At 40.9% G+C, this 18,240-nt stretch overlaps 1 protein-coding gene across 5 annotated transcripts in view; it reads left to right on the top strand.

Moving 5' to 3' along the window:
* NCALD (neurocalcin delta) overlaps positions 1–18,240 on the top strand; it is a 467,458-nt gene that overhangs the window by 412,627 nt on the left and 36,591 nt on the right. For all 5 annotated transcript variants that reach the window (XM_039464489.2, XM_039464488.2, XM_074386990.1 and 2 more), the window contains one exon: positions 13,864–14,260. In XM_039464489.2, the coding sequence (XP_039320423.1) occupies positions 13,883–14,260 (378 nt within the window). In that variant the 5' untranslated portion in view covers positions 13,864–13,882. The remainder of the gene's footprint in view (positions 1–13,863; positions 14,261–18,240) is intronic.

Genomic DNA, 18,240 nt, shown 5'->3' with positions numbered 1-18,240 from the left:
GTGCCAAATAAATTTTAAAAAATTATGAACTATTCTTTGAATCAATTTACTGAATGAACTTGTGGCCCCTAAAGGACATCTAAAAATGGGGACTTGAGCTCTTTATACCTCTTCTGCTAAGTTTAGTGATGAGGCCTGGATCAGCATGATGGATCTATTTGCCTCCCCAGTCCATGAGGACCCTGACTGTTTTGCTTTATGGTTTTATCAGAACCCAAAGTAACATAATGAGTTTTAAGTAAGAAAATATTTAGTACTCTAGTTAAGCAGACATTTACTGCAACCGGAATTCCTCAGAAGTTTCCTAGAGTAGTCTTAACCAGTGGCAGCCTTGAGGGGCTGTTGAGGCCCCAGAGCACCTTCCTCTTCTGGCTGCAGCCTGCCTTGGTCCAGCATCTGGCTCCCAAGGCAGCCATAACAGGCACCTCTCTTGTAATGGTCTGATGGCCAGGTGGTCTGATGGTGAAGGGACATGTGGATCTCATCTGAAGCTACTGACTTCAGACATTCCCACAATTTGTTTGAGACAGCGTTGGCATTTCTGTAGGCCTGGAATGTGACCATTTAGTAAGTCCTCTGTTCACTTCCTCATGCACCTTTTATTTAGTTAGTTATTTACTTATTTATTTATTTATCGAGATGGAGTCTCACACTGTCGCCTGGGCTAGGGTGCAATCTCGGCTCACTGCAACCTCCGCCTCCTGGGTTCACGCGATTCTCCTGCTTCAGCCTCCCAAGTAGCTGGGATTACAGGTGCACAGCAGCACACGCAACTAATTTTTGTATTTTTAGTAGAGACAGGGTTTCACCTTGTTGGCCAGATGAATCTCGAACTCCTGACCTCATGATTTGCCCGCCTTGGCCTCCCAAAGTGCTGGGATTATAGGTGTGAGCCACTGCGCCTGGCCGGGCCATTTAAGCAAGCAGTGCTGGCAACCTGGAAGTAAGTGGAGGCAAAGTTAGACATTAGATGGACTTGGAGTAGCTGGGAGCCATCAGGAGTTGAATTTCAAGCAATATAAGATGTATGTATGTAGAAGATATAGGGTACTGTTGGGGTGAAATAGGTCTTTAGGCTGAAACAGAAGAGAGGGTATTTACATGGTTACAACAGTGTACTCTTTTAAGAGCAGGGTGGGTGTGCCCTCCTAAGCTCTGGAATAGCAAATGCCAAACTCACATGTGCATCACTGTAACTCAGGCAGACCAGTGGGGGCAGGGGAGTGAGGCATGGAATTCCAATTCCAAGTCCAATTTAATTCTCATCTTAGCAGATATGTAAGCTCTTGCAAGATATGTAGTTGGGTTATAAAGGCTTTAGAGGAAAATGGCTTACTGGAGAACTCACTGCAAAGAGAGTTCATCATGTCATTGGCAAGAATAAGTTCTTGGCAATATAAATCAGCTCTGTCTGCTAAAAGCCCTGCAGTGGCTCAGCCTCAGTCCAGAATGAAAGCCAAAAGTCCCTACAGTCACTTTCAGAGAAGTCCCACATGACCAGGCCCCTCATGATGGTGCTGATGTCATCTCCTCCCCTCCCTCATGCCCTCCACTCCAGCCACATCCTGGATCGTGCTAGTCACACCTGCAACTTAGACCCCTCTCGTTCACTGTTCTCACTCCTGAAAGAGTCTTCTCACAGTTATCTCCATGGTGACCTGCCTCACTTCCTCTGGTCTTTTTCCAATGTTGCTTTCTCAGTGGGGCCTTTCGTGGCTTCTGATTCAAAACTCTGACACACATTCACCCACTGCTGGTATTCTGTAGCTACCTTCTCTTCTTTACTTTTCTCCATAACGTATCTTCATCTGTCATTTTACTTATTTATTTATTGTATGTCTGTTGCCACCATAAGCACCATGAAAACAGGTTCTTATAGTCTAGTGGCAGTAGACATACAAGAATAAGTTCTTGCCAATGACATGAAGAACCTCTCTGCAATAAATTCTACCTAAGGGACCATGACCAAGTATATAAAAGAAAAGTAGAATCAACCTAAATGTCTACCAACGGGAATTAGTTAAATAAATTTCATATACTGGAATACCAAAAGGCTGTAAGTCTCATATTATGAACCATTGTATCTGTTACCTAATTTAGTGTTTAGCACAAGAGCAGTGCTCAATTGATTGTTGAATCAATCGAAAAATGAAAATTTAGCAATTTAAAAGGTTGAATGATTTACATTCATATGTATAATATGGAACAATTTCCACAATATTGTTTTAAGTGAAAATGAAGGTTAAAGAATAATATAAAATTATCCCATGTATAATTAGAGTCTACAAATTTCATATATGCACATTTAAATGTCTAGGGGGACATATGTAAACTGTTAATAGTGTCTTTTTATGGAGTCCTATTGGATCAGAATGAGTATGTTCACTTTCTCATTTTTATATCCCTTTATTACTTAAATTTTTTCAGTAGTGATGTAATGCTTTGGTAATCTGCAAAACAAAAAATAAATGATATTTCCATATTTGGAGGAGGAAGAAAGAATTGCTGTTAGACAAGATTCTGCTCAGATTCTTATCAGAAGTATGTTTTATTGGCAGTAATGTGGTTGCACTTTATGAAAAATAAAACTTGGAAAAACCCTAGGCCAGGCCCTTTTCAGCCTGCAATGCACACTCTGATAGAGCAAGGTCTCTGATATTTTGGAGACTGTAACCTCTGCTCACCTGGAGAAACAAGATGATTTCCTGGGCTTTATCTCATGATATAGGGAAGGCAAAGGAAGAGTGCCTTTGTTTCTAGGGAGCCTCCTGCTCACCAGATTTTTTGTACCATTTCAGTTCTCATCTCAAACCCAATCACCTCTCTGCAGGGGGTGTGAGAGCCAGGTGTGTGGCTGGGGAACCCAGGCCATGACCCTTTACATAGGAGATATGAACCCACATGCCCATCCCCACTGGGAAAAGGCCTCACTGGGGGCAATGGCTTTGTAACATATTTCAGACAATTCCAGCAAAGCCATTTTGTGATCCAAATGAGGCGTAGGTCTCATTTCCTTACATTGGCTCATCTTAGCAGAGGCGAGAAGAGAGAATATTCTTCAATCAAGGTAAAGACTAAGTTAGTGAGATTATTATATAACTTCCAATTATCTCTCTTTTATATTTTAATTTTTCCTGATGTACTACTGTGTTTTATTTCCTAATTTGCCATATATATATATATATATATATATATATATATATATATATGAAGTTTGTACATATAGTCTCCTTTCAAATTCCCACTGGTTCCATTGAAGAGAAATTCTGAAGCAATGTACCCTTCAGGTTTTTGTTTAGTCTTTCTTGTTTTTTTCTTAGTGAAAATCAAAGATAGTTGACCTAGAAATGAACTTGTGGGACTTTAGTCACCAGCAAAATTAAGCAGCTAAAATACCTAATGTCTAAGTCATGGTAAATGAACACACACTCTTCTTCATCCATAAATTTGATAGTTTTCTTTCCTATATTTTAAGAATCTTTTTTAAGTTGCGTTTTCACAATCTAGACATTCCATTGGTTGAAAATTTAAAGAAACTGTTAGTGGACAAGATTATGCAAATTAGGCAAATGTTTTAATGAACCTGGTCTCTTTCAGGAATCACTGTGGGTTCTGGGTTCCTTGTTGCAGCCAAGCTTGACTTTAGCTGCTCGCATCTTGCAAATTCCATTTTAGGAGACTTTGGTGCAGTTTGCATTGAGGCTTTTCCTCTGAAGTTAATCAGGCTGTCCAGGATAAGTTATGTCCTTTTCCCTGGAAAATCTAACTCTGGGCTCTGAGGAATTAAGCCATGGAGCTTTCAGAACCTTATGAGGAATCACAGAAATGCAAGGTTTCAGATCTTTCCCTCCATGGATACACAAAATAAAGAAGGGAATGCGCTCTTTCTGAAAGCCTGTTCACCAGCCACCATTTCTTCTCACTGTGGCATCATTTTTAGTTGTCATTCCTTGATTTTTCTTTTTAAGTGGAAACTTAATTTTAAGTTCTTATTTTAGATTCCCTGTAGTGGTTCTTTGTTGGTGATTTGGTGTCTCCTCTTTGGATATTTTTTTTTCTTTTTCATCTGTAGTCAGTATCAACTCCAGATTTATTTTTTGATCTCTAGGAGTCTGGGTGTGACCCAAAATAAGGTGAGCAATTTCACATTCCCCTTCCCAAAGTAAACTACTGAATAACAGGATGCCGGTGTCTAATAGAATAGGTGAGCAGTCAACTTAAGAAAGTACAGGGCTGAAGCAAAGGTCCTAAAGACGTAAAAGATGGGACATCCAGGAGGCCAAGGTGCTTAGAATACAAAGAGAACTGAGAGGTAAGTCAGAGATGGCCCAGGGCCAGCTTACACAGAGCCTTGTGAGCCAAAGAGGGAATTCTTACTTTATTCTAAGTGCAAGAGAAGCTTTCATAGAACTTTAAGCAAAGGACTGACATAGTCTGATAAGTGTTCTTAAGAGGATACTTTTATGCTGGGCATGGTGGTGTGCATCTGTAGTTCCATCTACTTGGGAGGCTGAGACAGGAGAATTGCTTGATCCAGGAATTCAAGGCTGTAGTGTGCTAGTGCACCACAATTGCCTGTGAATAGACCCTGCACTCCAGCCTGGGTGACATGGTGAGGCCCTGTCTCTAAAAAAATGAAAATATTTTATAAAAGATTACTCATTACTCTTTGAGGCCAAGTAAAGAATAGATTGGGGTAAGGGTGTAGGGAGAGGGAAGATGAGTGAAAAGTGAGATTTCAGTGTGGAGAGTTGTTGTAGATCAGGTAGGAGTAATAGTTTGTATTGAAGTGGTGACAATGGAGATGGTGGGAAGTGAATGGATTCAAGACAAATTTTGGACACAGATTCAACAGCTTGCTGATGGAACAAAAATGAAAGAAATCACGGATGAGCCCAGGGCTTTAGAGAGAGCAGTTGAGTAGAAGATGGTGTTCTTTACTGAGGTGGGGCAGGTTGGGGTTGGGGAGGGCACAAGATTCAGAGAAAATACCAAGAGCTCCAATTCTTATTTGTCTGGTTGTACTGAAACCTTTCAATGTGCAGCCTGGAGCTGGGCATGAAGGACACAACGTCGAAGTGGGCATGGTTTTAGCCTCTTTGTGTTTGTCTACCTACTTCACCGGCCATTCCTTCTTATTCTCCTTTACTGGCTCCTCATCTCCCAGAGTCTAAATGTCACGGTGATCAAAGGCTCAGTCCTTGGTCTACACTGACTTCCTTGGTGCTGTCATCTAGTCTTTGGGTATACGCAGTATACACATTCACTTCCTTGGTGCTTTCTATCCACATTCATGTCCCTGGTACACTCATTCAGTCCTTGGCTGTAAACTGTCAGTATACTGATGACTACCAAATTTATGGCATCTCACTGAGCCTCTTCCTCTACCTATAGATTTATATATTCAACTGCCTACCTGACATTTCTAACTGATGTGTAATAGGCATCTCGGGGTTAACACATGCACAACTAAATACTGATATTCATGCCTTATCTGAAAGCCCTGCTTCTCTTACATTCTCCCCATTTCTGTAAGTGTCAATTTTATCCTTATAGCTGCTTAGGCCCAAACCTTGGAGCTATGCTGCACTGTTCTCTTTTTACACGTCCTACATCTGAACCATCAACCAAGCCTGTTGAGTCTACCTTTAAGCTGTACCCAGAATCTAACCACATGCCCCTTTTCTGCTGCTGCCACCCTGGTTCTAGCCACCATCACCTCTTGCCTGGATCATTGCATAGACATCCTAACTGGTCTTCTTGGCTCTGTCCTTTTCCTCTTTAGCTTACTCTCAACACAGTCAGAGTGGTCCTGTTAGTATATAAATCAGCCCTATCACATCTCTGCTAAAAACCCTACAATGGTTTGGCTTCAGTCAGAGTGAAAGCTGAAAGTTCCTACAGTCACCTCCAAACCCCACATGACCAGGCCCCTCATGATGGTGCTGATGTCATCTCCTCCCCTCCCTCATGCCGTCCTCCCCAGCCACATCCTGGATAGTGCTGGGCATGCCTCTAGCGTAGACCCCTCTCATTCACTGTTCTTACTTTTCAAAGAGTCTTCTCACAGTTATCTCTATGGTGATCTGCCTCACTTCTCCTGGTCTTTTTCCAATGTTGCTTTCTCAGTGGGGTCTTCCTGGCTTCTTATTCAAAATTTCAACACCTGTTCACCTGCTGCCAGCATTCCACAACTCCCTTCTCTTCTCTACTCTTCCCCGTGGCACATCTTCATCTTCATTTCACTTATTTATTTTATTTATTGTATGTCTATTGCCACTAGACTACTGGACTGTAAGTGCCATTGAGATGGGAGAGCTCCCTTGACCCCTTTGTGGGACTTGCAACAGGGACGTGGCTTGCTTACTTGGATGCCATGCTCAAACCCCTTGTGAGAGGAGGAGCATGCATGCAAGCAGGTGTGGGGCCAAGGTGAGCACTTTTGGACTCTGGCCCCTCAGCAGTGTCTAGTGGTGTGTAACAATTAATGTTCTTTGTGTCCATGGATGGCTAAGTGTTAACTAGCTCAGTGGAGAGTCAGGGTGACAGCCTTTTACACCCTGCCCTTTGGTTTGAAAGGTGATGAATGTGGAGGATTTTATTAAGCAGTAGAAGTGGGTCTCAGCAGAAGGGGAGCTGGAAAGGGGGTGGTGCAGGAAGAAGGCAATCTTTCCCTGGGCCCCAGCCGTCTGTGGCCAGGCTCCTCTCTGAAGTTAGGCTGTCTGAAGTTAAGCCATATCTATCCATAGTCTCTGGTGCTCAGTTACTTCTTCTCCCTGAATGTTCAACTGCTTGTCTCTCTGCCAGCTGAGGTCTGGGGTTTATATAGGCACAGGATAGGGGGGAAGTACAGGCTAAAAATATAACATTTGGGCGGGAAAACAGGGATAACTATTCTTATTTAGGGCCATGGTTTCCAGGCTTGAGGGCAGGACCTTTCCCTGGGAACCACCCTCTTCTGCTCAGTATTTCCCTGCCTCCTGTCCATATCACCATGAAAACAGGGGCTTTGCCTGTTTGCTCCCTTCTGAATTCCCCAGTGACAGAGTGCTCACCCCAGTAGACACACTTAGTACCTGTGTGTGGAATGAGTGAGTTCCAGTAGGAGGTTGTCTCCTTGTTTTTCACTACTTCTCTGACTTTTTATGGACTGTCTCAATCTCTGTAAATGCTTTGTCCTTGGAGCTAGCAGAGCATGGGGCTAAAACCACTGGGCAGCCCAGCAGCAGCCCACATGTACAGTTGGGCTCTCTCATTCACAAGCAGTGTGACTCGGGATGGGATAAGTCACCTCGCCTCTCCAAGTTTTCATTTCTTTGCTTATGAAATGGAGAAAGCCTGCCTGCCTATCACACAGGTTGTGAAAGTTTAATAGGATGTCTCATGAAGGATCATCTAGGATAAGGCATCATTTTCATTTACATCAGTGTCTGGCCCTGACTCAATGCCAGAGCTTTACATGTTTGACTCTCATTTAATTCTCAGCAGATCAATAAGAGATGAACTCATATCATTAAACTCATTTTACAGATGAGAAAACTGGGCAGCACCAAAAAGTTAAGTGAATTACCCACAAGCTAGTAAACAACAGAGCCAGGCTTTGAAGCCAAGCATTTTTATTCCCTTGTTTTCCCAACGTTTGTCCAGTGGAATATCCAAGAAGCCAACGTGCCATAGTTCCCAACAGATTATATTCCGGGTTATCTACAAACATTTATGAGTCATTTGAAGATTTGTCTTTACAGTCTGATTATAGTTCCCACCAGCCCATGCAGACTGTCAAGTAGGTCTCATTTTTTCCTCTTAGAAATGGTAAAATATTGTACAGTCACTTATAAAGAAAAACTTGGATTCGAAAAAAATTTAGCATTATCTGTTTATGGTCATTCAAGAATGTTAAGTGTGAGCAGAGAACAATGGTTCTGATTAGTTCATAGTTTAACATGGATGTCTGAAAGTCATATATATGTAATTTCTTAGGATTCTTTTTTTTTTTTTTTTTTTCTGAGATGGAATCTTACTCTGCTGCCCAAGCTGGAGTGCAATGGCATGATCATAGCTCATTGCAACCTCTGCCTCCTGGGTTCAAGGAATTCTCCTGCGTCAACTTCCCAAATACCTGGGGGACTACAGGTGCATGCTACTATGCCCAGCTAGTTTTTGTGTTTTTAGTGAAGATGGGTTTTCACCATATTGGTCAAGCTGGTTTTGAACTCCTGACCTTATGATCTGTCTGCCTCCACCTCCCAAAGGATTCTTAAACTAGTAAATCTAGTTTACTGAAGCAGTATTAGCATCACTATTTTAGATAGCAAAGATACCTTAATTGTGTAGTATTGGCCTATAGAGTGGTACTTAACAAAAATAGGATTCTACCTCTATTTCTATTGTAGCACACTTCAACAAACAGACATGAAAAAATATATTCACTTTCATAGAAATGTTTTTGTTTTGTGAATAGGTTAATGATATGGTAAAGCCCATAGGATAACTGAATTAACATTGTTTATATTAGTATTACTGCTATTTATAAGACAGTATGAATTTGTGAGTTTATCTGAATTGTAGGCCATTCCCATTATTAAAAAATAAAGATAAAACTTTAAGTTACTGTTTGTTAAAACCTTATTGTGCAATATAGAAATATTGAACTAATATTAAAATATTTGAATGCTTTGATTTCAGGGATTGGTTTAAAATTGTAGTCCTTTTTTATTGGTTAGTCTCATAAAAATGTAAGCCTTTACATTTTTGACTATTTACATATAAACATATTATTTTAAATGTACAGAATAGATTAACAGTATAGAAGAGCATAAGTTCTTCATAGGAACTTTAGAAAAGAGAACTGTATGCTAATTCAGTTTTTTAATCTTCTGTACTGTATATATGCTCCTGGTAATTATGAACTCAATTTTGTTTTTTGAAAATATCTGTTCATAATTTAGGTAATTTGCTACTTAAAGCACTAAGTCTTTGATGCCTGAAAAGTAAATGTAAATGGTGACGGTGAAATAATGTTAGATATAGTGAACTCCAAGTTTCTTCTCAAAGAATCAATATATCAGTATGTTCAGCTCTCTTATTCTTTAATTCTCCATTTTAAAGTTTAACTTCCTGGTTCTCTGCATCCTCCTGCCTCTGGTTTTGGTAAACAACTTTCCCACCAGTTCTAATCAGTAGTTCATATCTGTTCCCCTGGTCACCTGCTCTGACCCGTTCAATAACCATCCTTCCCACCAAACTACCCACCCCGCCACTCCAGTCATATCCCTGCTCTCTTTAAAATAGCCAGTTGGAATTAGCTTAGAGTCCCAGGTGTCCCCAAACTATGGCCTGCGGGCCACATGCGGCCCCCTGAGGCCATTTATCCGGCCCCCTGCCGCACTTCAGGAAGGGGCACCTCTTTCATTGGTGGTCAGTGAGAGGAGCACAGTATGTGGCGGCCCTCCAACGGTCTGAGGGACAGTGAACTGGCCCCCTGTGTAAAAAGTTTGGGGATGCCTGGCGACTGTGCGGTCTAACCCTAACCAATAGGGGAACAACACAGTAGTAGGGGCTACCTGTGTCAGGAACAAGAACCCCTTCCCCTTCCTTGTCCAGGTGTGTGCTCGCCATTGCTCTGTCTGTGAGAAACACCCTTCTATAGAAGTAAATCGCCTTGCTGAGGACATTTATATTTGAATGCTACTTCTTTTGCAGCACCAAAAATTTACATATAAAAATAATACTTTAATTAACTTAATAGAGAAAAAAATTATTAAAAGATGGTCCATCATACCTATTTTGTTCAACTAGCACAAAATAAATGTTTTAATGACTGATTGGAGTTATGAAAACAATTTGACCCAAGGTGCGATTTTTGTTCCCAGACTGCTAATTAATGTAGCATTTCCCTAATGTTATCCTGCCCTAACCCTTCAACTCAAACAGGCAGAAATTTCTGTCTTCCCAAAGAAAAGGATATTGTCAGGCTTTCCTCTGTCTTCCTCCTCCCCACCTAAAGAATGAAACTATATTAAATGTCCCTTGAGATTTCTGTTGTCCCATCTAACCAAGTCCAGATGGTGTTCTCAAGTTTAGTCCTCATTCTTAGTGAAGTGTTTGTAGTTGTCTACTAAAATGAATTCTGGGCTTAATTGTGTGAACACTCGTTTTCCCCATAACTTATTCCATGCTTTTCTGCCTTGTTTGTGTTATGGCCTTTCTTTGCTGATGAATTTGTAAATGTGGTTTAATTACTGTTTACTGAAAAATAGCTGCACACAGATCAGTCTCAGTGGGAGACTTAGCCAAAATGTTGAGGCAATTTGGTTGTAGTGCAAAAGCAGCTAATAAATGAGAAGCACTTTTTAAACATCGGGAAAGGCACTTAAGTTTGGTTTTGAAGAAATAATGCTTTATACATCAGAGACATAAATTGTTCTTTAAAAGACTAGATTTAAATGTCAAAATGGCATTTTCCCCCCAAGCAGGCAGGCAAGGCCAGGCAAGCAGCAATTTGCACAGAACCAAACTGTAATAATGGTGATTTCATTGAAAACCACACCAAGGAGATATATTCTAAAGAACTCCCCAAAAGGAAAACTTGAAATTACTTGCAAATTTCATAAAATGTTTCAGAGCTCTATAAAGCTGGGTGTTATGTATAACTGCATGTTTTCTGAATTCTGGCCTCAGGCAAATTGCCAGCTTAGCAACTAAATGACAGCTTTACAATTCTAATACAAACCAGCCTCTGTAACTTTGTTTTTTTAATCTTCAGGGGAAAAAAAAGCAGAGAGGGAAGTGAAAGATATTAGATTGTTCAATTTATAAATTCCATTTGTTCTCCATTTGAGTTGTGGTTTAATTTTGCTTTTGCATAAAATGCTGTTTGCTTGGTTCTGCCTAAAGAGGGAACTCTGGCCCAAGTCTGGTGGCTCATGCCTGCAATCCCAACACTTTGGAGGATGACATGAGGCCAGGAATCTGAGACCAGCCTGGACAACAAAGCAAGACCCCTGTCTCTATAAAAAATAAAAAATTTATCCAGACCTTGTGGTGTATACCTGTATACCAGCTATTTGGGAGGCTGAGGCAGGAGGACTGCATGAGCTCAGGAGTCTGAGGCTGCAGCGGGCCATGATTGCACCACCACATTCCAGCCTGGATGACAGCCTCAAAAAAAAAAAAAAAAAAAAAAAAAAAAAAAAAAAACGGTGGGGAAACTCTAAAAGTAAGTTCCTTCCTACGCAGTTGCCCATACTCATAGGTGGAGTGCCCCAGACTCCCATCCCTCTGGATGCCTACATATGATCAAGGCAGGCTATGCCTCCAGTGCAGAAGTCAGAAAACAAAATCAATAAACCTGGCAATGAATAAGGCTTGCTGGTCATCATCTGAACCATGAATATTACGGAAGCAGTTTCAGCAGTATAAGACATAAACGCCGCCTTGTAAAAGTTTATTTTTAGGCCTCACTAATTAAATATAAGAGATCCTATGCTTAAGTCTTAACCACCAGATAGTTTGCAGTGTGTAAAGTAACATTCTGAAAACCAACCTCGTGCTTCTGGCAAGAGCCTCCTTTTCAAAATTGTTTCATGTTTCCATGTGATAGTTACCTGCCAGTCATTTTACTCAGTCATGGCTTCATTCATTTATTTGTTCACCAAATGCCATTTGTGGTGGGCCCTAGCAAGACAAAGCAACCCCAGTGGAGACTCTGCCTCAAGGGGCTGACTGTGTAGCAGGAGGGAGACAGACAGAAGCAAACCCCACAGCGCATGAAATTGTCAAGAAGATTGGCAGTCATGATTAGGATGGGGATAGGCTGTCTTTCAGGTATTCTGTAATTTTTCTAAGCCTTGCTTTCAGGTTTTTTTTTTTTTCCAATAGAGGAAAAATGCAAAATACAAGTGTAGAACTTTTTTTGAGAAGGGGTTTATCTTGACCACACTTAAATCATATACCTTGATAGACTGGATAGGGAAAATGTGGTACATATACACCATGGAATATTATGCAGCCATCAAAAACGATGAGTTCACGTCCTTTATAGGGACATGGATGAACCTGGAAACCATCATTCTCAGCAAACTGACACAAGAGCAGAAAATCAAACACCGTATATTCTCGCTCATAGGCGGGTGTTGAACAATGAGAACACATGGACACAGGGAGGGGAGCACTACACACTGGGGTCTGTTGGGGGGAAATGGGGGAGGGGCGGGGGGTGGGGAGGTGGGAAGAGATAGCATGGGGAGAAATGACAGATACAGGTGAGGGGACGGAAGGCAGCAAAGCACACTGCCATGTGTGTACCTATGCAACAATCTTGCATGTTCATCACATGTACCCCAAAACCTAAAATGCAATAAAAAAAAAAAAAAAAAAATCATATACCTTGGGAATTAGGAACCAATATCATGTCACCTCCTCCAGGAAAGCTTCCCTGTTAGCGCCCATGCCCCCTTTCCTAGGCACTCTCACTGAATCCACTGTCCATTCTGTGGCATGTCTGTCATATTGTCCCTTCACTATCACCACTGTTCCCTGCACACACACCTAGGTGCCCTTAGGGAGAAGGGACCACATCCTATTCTGCAACCACAGCACCAGAAACACACTGGTAATTGAGAGCCAAAATGTTGAGGCAATTTGTCCCTAGAGCAAAAGCACTGTAAGTGAGAAGCACATTTTGTACATTGGGAAAGTAAGTTTGGTTTTGAAGAAATGGTGCTTCCTATACTCAGGAAAATAAATCATTCTTTAAGGGAGTAGCTTTAAATATCAAAGTTGCATTTCCCCCCAAGGCTGAAAATAATTACAGATATTTCACCACCTAGTAAAAGTTGCCTTTATCTTCCACACTATATTAAATTTAAAAATAGATAAAAGGTGTGCATTCTTTATGTTTAATGTAAATGTATGGAAACATATATTAACAGCATATTTAAGTACACATACAAAAATCTGGAAGAACACATATCAACATGCTAGCAGTTGATATCTCTAAGGGTTAGTACTTGAAATGATGCTGATTTTTTAACATATCACTGTTCTGTCTTACTATTTTACTGTATATATTTGCTACTGCTATGATAAGGAATCGCAAAGTTATTTGTATTTTCAAGAGAAACATTTGGCCTATTTCATAAGCCAAAATCATAAGACATAACTTTATGAAGCATCACCTTTACTATCAAAACCCAACATTGTCAGTGATTTATTCCATGCATTTAAATCACTGCACTAGCATGGCAGAGTCCAGTGCTATTGGATAGCTTTGCTTCCATTTTCCGTCTTCATGTCTGTGTTTATGATACTCAGAAGGTATCCAAGCAGCATGTGACTTGAAAATATTCTAGCAATAAAACCTGCCAAATTCTTTCTCTTCCTCCAAATTCTTTGGTCTCTCTTTTCCTCCTTTCCTTTAATTTTCCCCGCTAATACTTGGATTCACTATCAGAACCCCAGCCTTCTTAAATTTAAGCTCAACCTCTGGTAAATTGGTGTCAAAATTAAGTAAGCAATTAATTCTCTTTCCCTCCCTCCCTCTCTTCTTCTGTCCCTCTTTTCCTCCCCTCACTTCCCTGTACTTCACCCTCTCTCTGAGGTATCTTTTGCTTTCAAGATGGCTCTATATAAAAGACATTTTTCTGGTCAGTGATAATTCTACTGATAATTCATCTTCTACTGGCCTATCTTTCTATTGTTTTCTTTGGCTGTCCAGTATGTTGCAAAATCTAGACAGTGTTATTGGACTAGTATAGAGTTTGTTTTTTCTTTTTCCCAAAGGAACAATCACAAATTACAAAATGCAGCCCTAAAGAGCAGCTCTACAAATTATATATGGTTTTTTTTTTTCTTTATCTGCAGCTGAATTCTTGCTGCCAAGATGGGGAAACAGAACAGCAAGCTGCGCCCAGAGGTGATGCAAGACTTGCTGGAAAGCACAGACTTTACAGAGCATGAGATCCAGGAATGGTATAAAGGCTTCTTGAGAGACTGCCCCAGTGGACATTTGTCAATGGAAGAGTTTAAGAAAATATATGGGAACTTTTTCCCTTATGGGGATGCTTCCAAATTTGCAGAGCATGTCTTCCGCACCTTCGATGCAAATGGAGATGGGACAATAGACTTTAGAGAATTCATCATCGCCCTGAGTGTAACATCGAGGGGGAAGCTGGAGCAGAAGCTGAAATGGGCCTTCAGCATGTATGACCTGGATGGAAATGGCTACATCAGCAAGGCAGAGATGCTAGAAATCGTGCAGGTATGTAGTCTGAGCCCTTTAAAAACAGAAGAGCATGTATCTTAAGTAAGAATTGGAAGGTGCACAGTATAGCACAGTGCAGAGGAATCTAAGAAAAAAAATGTCATTAGGCACTGTAGATGAAAAGTCAAACACTGCAAAACATTTGGAGATTTATTCTGAGCCCAATATGAATGATCAGTGGCCTGTGACACAGTCCTCAGGAGATCCTCAGAACACATGCCCAACGTGGTTGGGGCACGGTCTAGTTTTACACATTTTAGAGAGACATGAAACATCAATCAAATACATGAAAGATGTACATTGGTTCCAACTGGAAGGGTAGGACAACTCAAAGGCCGGGGGTAGTGGGACTCTCAGGACATAGGTACATTTAAAAATTGTCTGCTTGGCAATTGGTTGTAAAAGTTATGATCAATAAAAAGGTATGTCCGGATTATGATTAGAGGTTGTGGAGACCAAAGTTTTTTTTGTTTTTTTTTTTGAGACGGAGTTTTGCTCTTGTTACCCAGGCTGGAGTGCAATGGCGTGATCTCGGCTCACCGCAACCTCCGCCTCCTGGGTTCAGGCAATTCTCCTGCCTCAGCCTCCTGAGTAGCTGGGATTACAGGCACGCGCCACCATGCCCAGCTAATTTTTTGTATTTTTAGTAGAAACGGGGTTTCACCATGTTGACCAGGATGGTCTCGATCTCTCGACCTCGTGATCCACCCGCCTCGGCCTCCCAAAGTGCTGGGATTACAAGCTTGAGTCACCGCGCCCGGCCGAGACCAAAGTTTTATCATACAGATGAAGATGCTAAGTAGCAGGCTTCAGAGAGAATAGCTTGTAAATGTTTCGTATCAGATGTAAGTGTTGCTGTTAATGCTGGTGGGCATTTCCTGAATCCCAAGAGGAAGGAGGGTATAGGAGGGTAGAATGAGGCATCTCTGACTTTCCTTCCATCATGGCCTGAGCATGTTTTTCAGGTTAACTTTGGAATGCCCTTGGCTGAGAGGAGCAGTTCCTTCAGATGTTTAGAGGAGCATTCGAATTTTATTTTTTGGTTTACAGCACCATGTTAGCTCCTGCCCAATACTTTTGCCCAGTGGTCCTGGCTGCTGTTGGTCAATGGTTTTGTGATCAGCACTGATGAAGATGCAGACACTGGGGCAGGCAGGAACCTTTAGTCCTTGTGGGATGATGAAATCAAGACTCTCCTAAGAACTCAGCCCTGAACAAATAGTTTAGGGAGGAAAATGGACCCTGTCCCTTTTCTGTGGAATCCAGTTTGTGAGAGAGAGAGGGAGAATTGCAGAGAACATGCAGAAGGCAGGAATTGGCCCCCACCCAGCTCTGTTGACTTCACTCCACCACATTTGCTAAGGAATGTAAAAAGTGATCATTGAAAGGAAGGTGCTTTGGGGCAATGTTGTTTGGAAAAAGTAAAAAATTAAATAAATAAATAAATAAATGAAGGAAGGAAGGAAGGTGCCTCAGCCTTGCAGAGGCATTTGCTTCACTGTAAAGCAACCTCAGTCCATTCACAGGCCACAGTGTTTCCAGGCCATAACTATAAGGATGCCCATTCCTTACAAAAGGCTCAGATACTCGTGGCTCTTCAGAAGCCTGCAAAGGAGAGCTTGAATTTCTTAAAGTGTTTTCTACAGCACTGAGCCCTGAAGATTAATATTCATGACCACAGAAAGGAAATATTGTAGTACCCTGAGGTGACTTCCATATCATCAAAGAGATTAAATTAAACGTAGAGCCATTTTCATATTAAGGGCTATATTATTCTATTCTGCTACTTTGCAAACTGACAATTCATGCATTCTGCCACATTCTTATGCTAATCTCCCTGCTTTCAATTATTCTAGATAAATTAGAATTTACTGTAGGATCTTACAGAGCTTCCCATTCCTTTTCTTTTTTCTTTTTTTCCCTCACTTGTTGAAAACTCATACTCCTCAGGCCTTGTCACTGCCACAGGAAGCTTTGTGCCTTTGGGGGCACCATCTTTTCTTTGTTCTGGCTGGTCTGCAGCACTTAGGAGAATGCCCATTTGCTTCAGAAGAGACACTGTCTGTTAAGTTTCTGTTTTGCACCTTTCTAAATATGTTAGAAAGTGATGAGTTGGGGGCAAGCCGTGGACCAGAACTGTAAACAAATTAAGGTTCTATTTGTTAATATGAGTAACACCTGTAGCTCAATAGCAAGTCTTGATACATAAATTTTTAGCTGAATCTCTGTCCCTCCATGACTCAGAAATTCAAGCAATTTATGAATGTTCACCTACAAACACCAGTAACTGGTCAGGGTGAAGACTGGGGTGAAAACAAGTTTAATTAATTAAGCTTGACAATGAATGGGATATAGGACTCCAATTCATAAATTTTCTAGTTGTTCTTCCCTGACATTGCTTCCTGTGGTTTAGCTTTGGTATCCACAGAATATTGTTTATAGGGACAAGCTGATTTTTTTTTGTATTTCCTAACATTGATAGAAAAAACTCTTAAGATTTATGGGACAACTGTGGATTCTGTGTAGCTCTGGATCATACCGGATTAGTTTCCCTCTGGCAGCTATAACAGTGTTTCAGAAAGCCAGCTGCTTAAAAATACAATTTATTATCTTATACTTCTTGAGGTCAGAAGTCTGAAATCAGTTTCATTGGGCTAAAATTAAGGTATTCTCAGGGGTATGTTCCTTCTGGAGGCTGTTGGGAAGAATTCTTTCCCCTGCCTTTCCCTGATTCTAGAAGCTTCCTGAGTTCCTTGGCTGACGGCCCTCTTCATCCATCTTCAAAGGCAGCAACAGCAGATCGAGTCCTTCTCAAGCTGCCGTCCTCTGTGTATGTTACTCTGCTTTTCTCTTCCACTTAAAAAGATCCTGTGATTACACTGGGACCACGTGAATAGTTCAGAAGAATTTTTCTTTCCATCTCAATATTCTTAATGTAATCACATCTGCAAAGTTTGTCTTCCTATGCAAGTTAACATATTCACAGGTTTCAGGATTAGAATGTAGACATCTTTGGGAGCCACAATTCAGTCTACCACATATGCCAAAATGCAGTTGTGTTCCTTTTTAAGAAAATATTTTTGTACTATGTCAACATCTGGGTGATTGAGTAAAACCATACGCAGATTTATTTTTAGGACCTCAAATGAACATTTTTACATTCCTGTGTTTTTTTTTTTTTTTTAATACTTTTTTTAAAAAAAATTATACTTTAAGTTCTGGGATACATATACAGAACATGCAGTTTTGTTACATAGGTATACACGTGCCATGGTGGTTTGCTGCTCCTATCAACCAGTCATTTACATTAGGTATTTGTTCTAATGCTATCCCTCCCCTTATCCCCCACCCCTGACAGGCCCTGGTGTGTGATGTTCCCCTCCCTGTGCCCATATATTCTCATTGTTCAACTCCCACTTATGAGTGAGAACATACAGTGTTTGGTTTTCTGTTCCTGTGTTAGTTTGCTGAGAATGATGGTCTCCAGCTTCATCCATGTCCCTCAAAGGACATGAACTTGTTCCTTTTTATGGCTGCATAGTATTCCATGGTGTATATGTGCCACATTTTCTTTATTCAGTCTAATATTGATGGACATTTGGGTTGGTTCCAAATCTTTGCTATTGTCAACAGTGCTGCAATAAACATATGTGTGCATATGTCATTATAATAGAATGAATTATATTCCTTTGGATATATACCCAGTAATGGGATTGTTGGGTCAAATGCTTGCCTGTTTTGATTACTGTAGCCTTGTAGTATAGTTTGAAGTCAGGTAGTTTGATGCCTCCAACTTTGTTTTTTTGTTTTGTTTTGTTTTGTTTTGTTTTGCTCAGGATTGTCTTGGCTATGTGGGCTCTTTTTTGGTTCCATATGAAGTTTCAGATGGTTTTTTCCAATTCTGTGAAGAAAGCCAATGGTAGCTTGATGGGGATAGCATTGAATCTAAAAATTACTTTAGGCAGTATGGCCATTTG

This window comes from Saimiri boliviensis, chromosome 15 (assembly GCF_048565385.1).
Source record: "Saimiri boliviensis isolate mSaiBol1 chromosome 15, mSaiBol1.pri, whole genome shotgun sequence".
NCBI lineage: Eukaryota > Metazoa > Chordata > Mammalia > Primates > Cebidae > Saimiri > Saimiri boliviensis.
The sequence above is the reverse complement of the archived record's forward strand: the minus strand, read 5'-3'. Positions and strand labels throughout refer to the sequence as shown.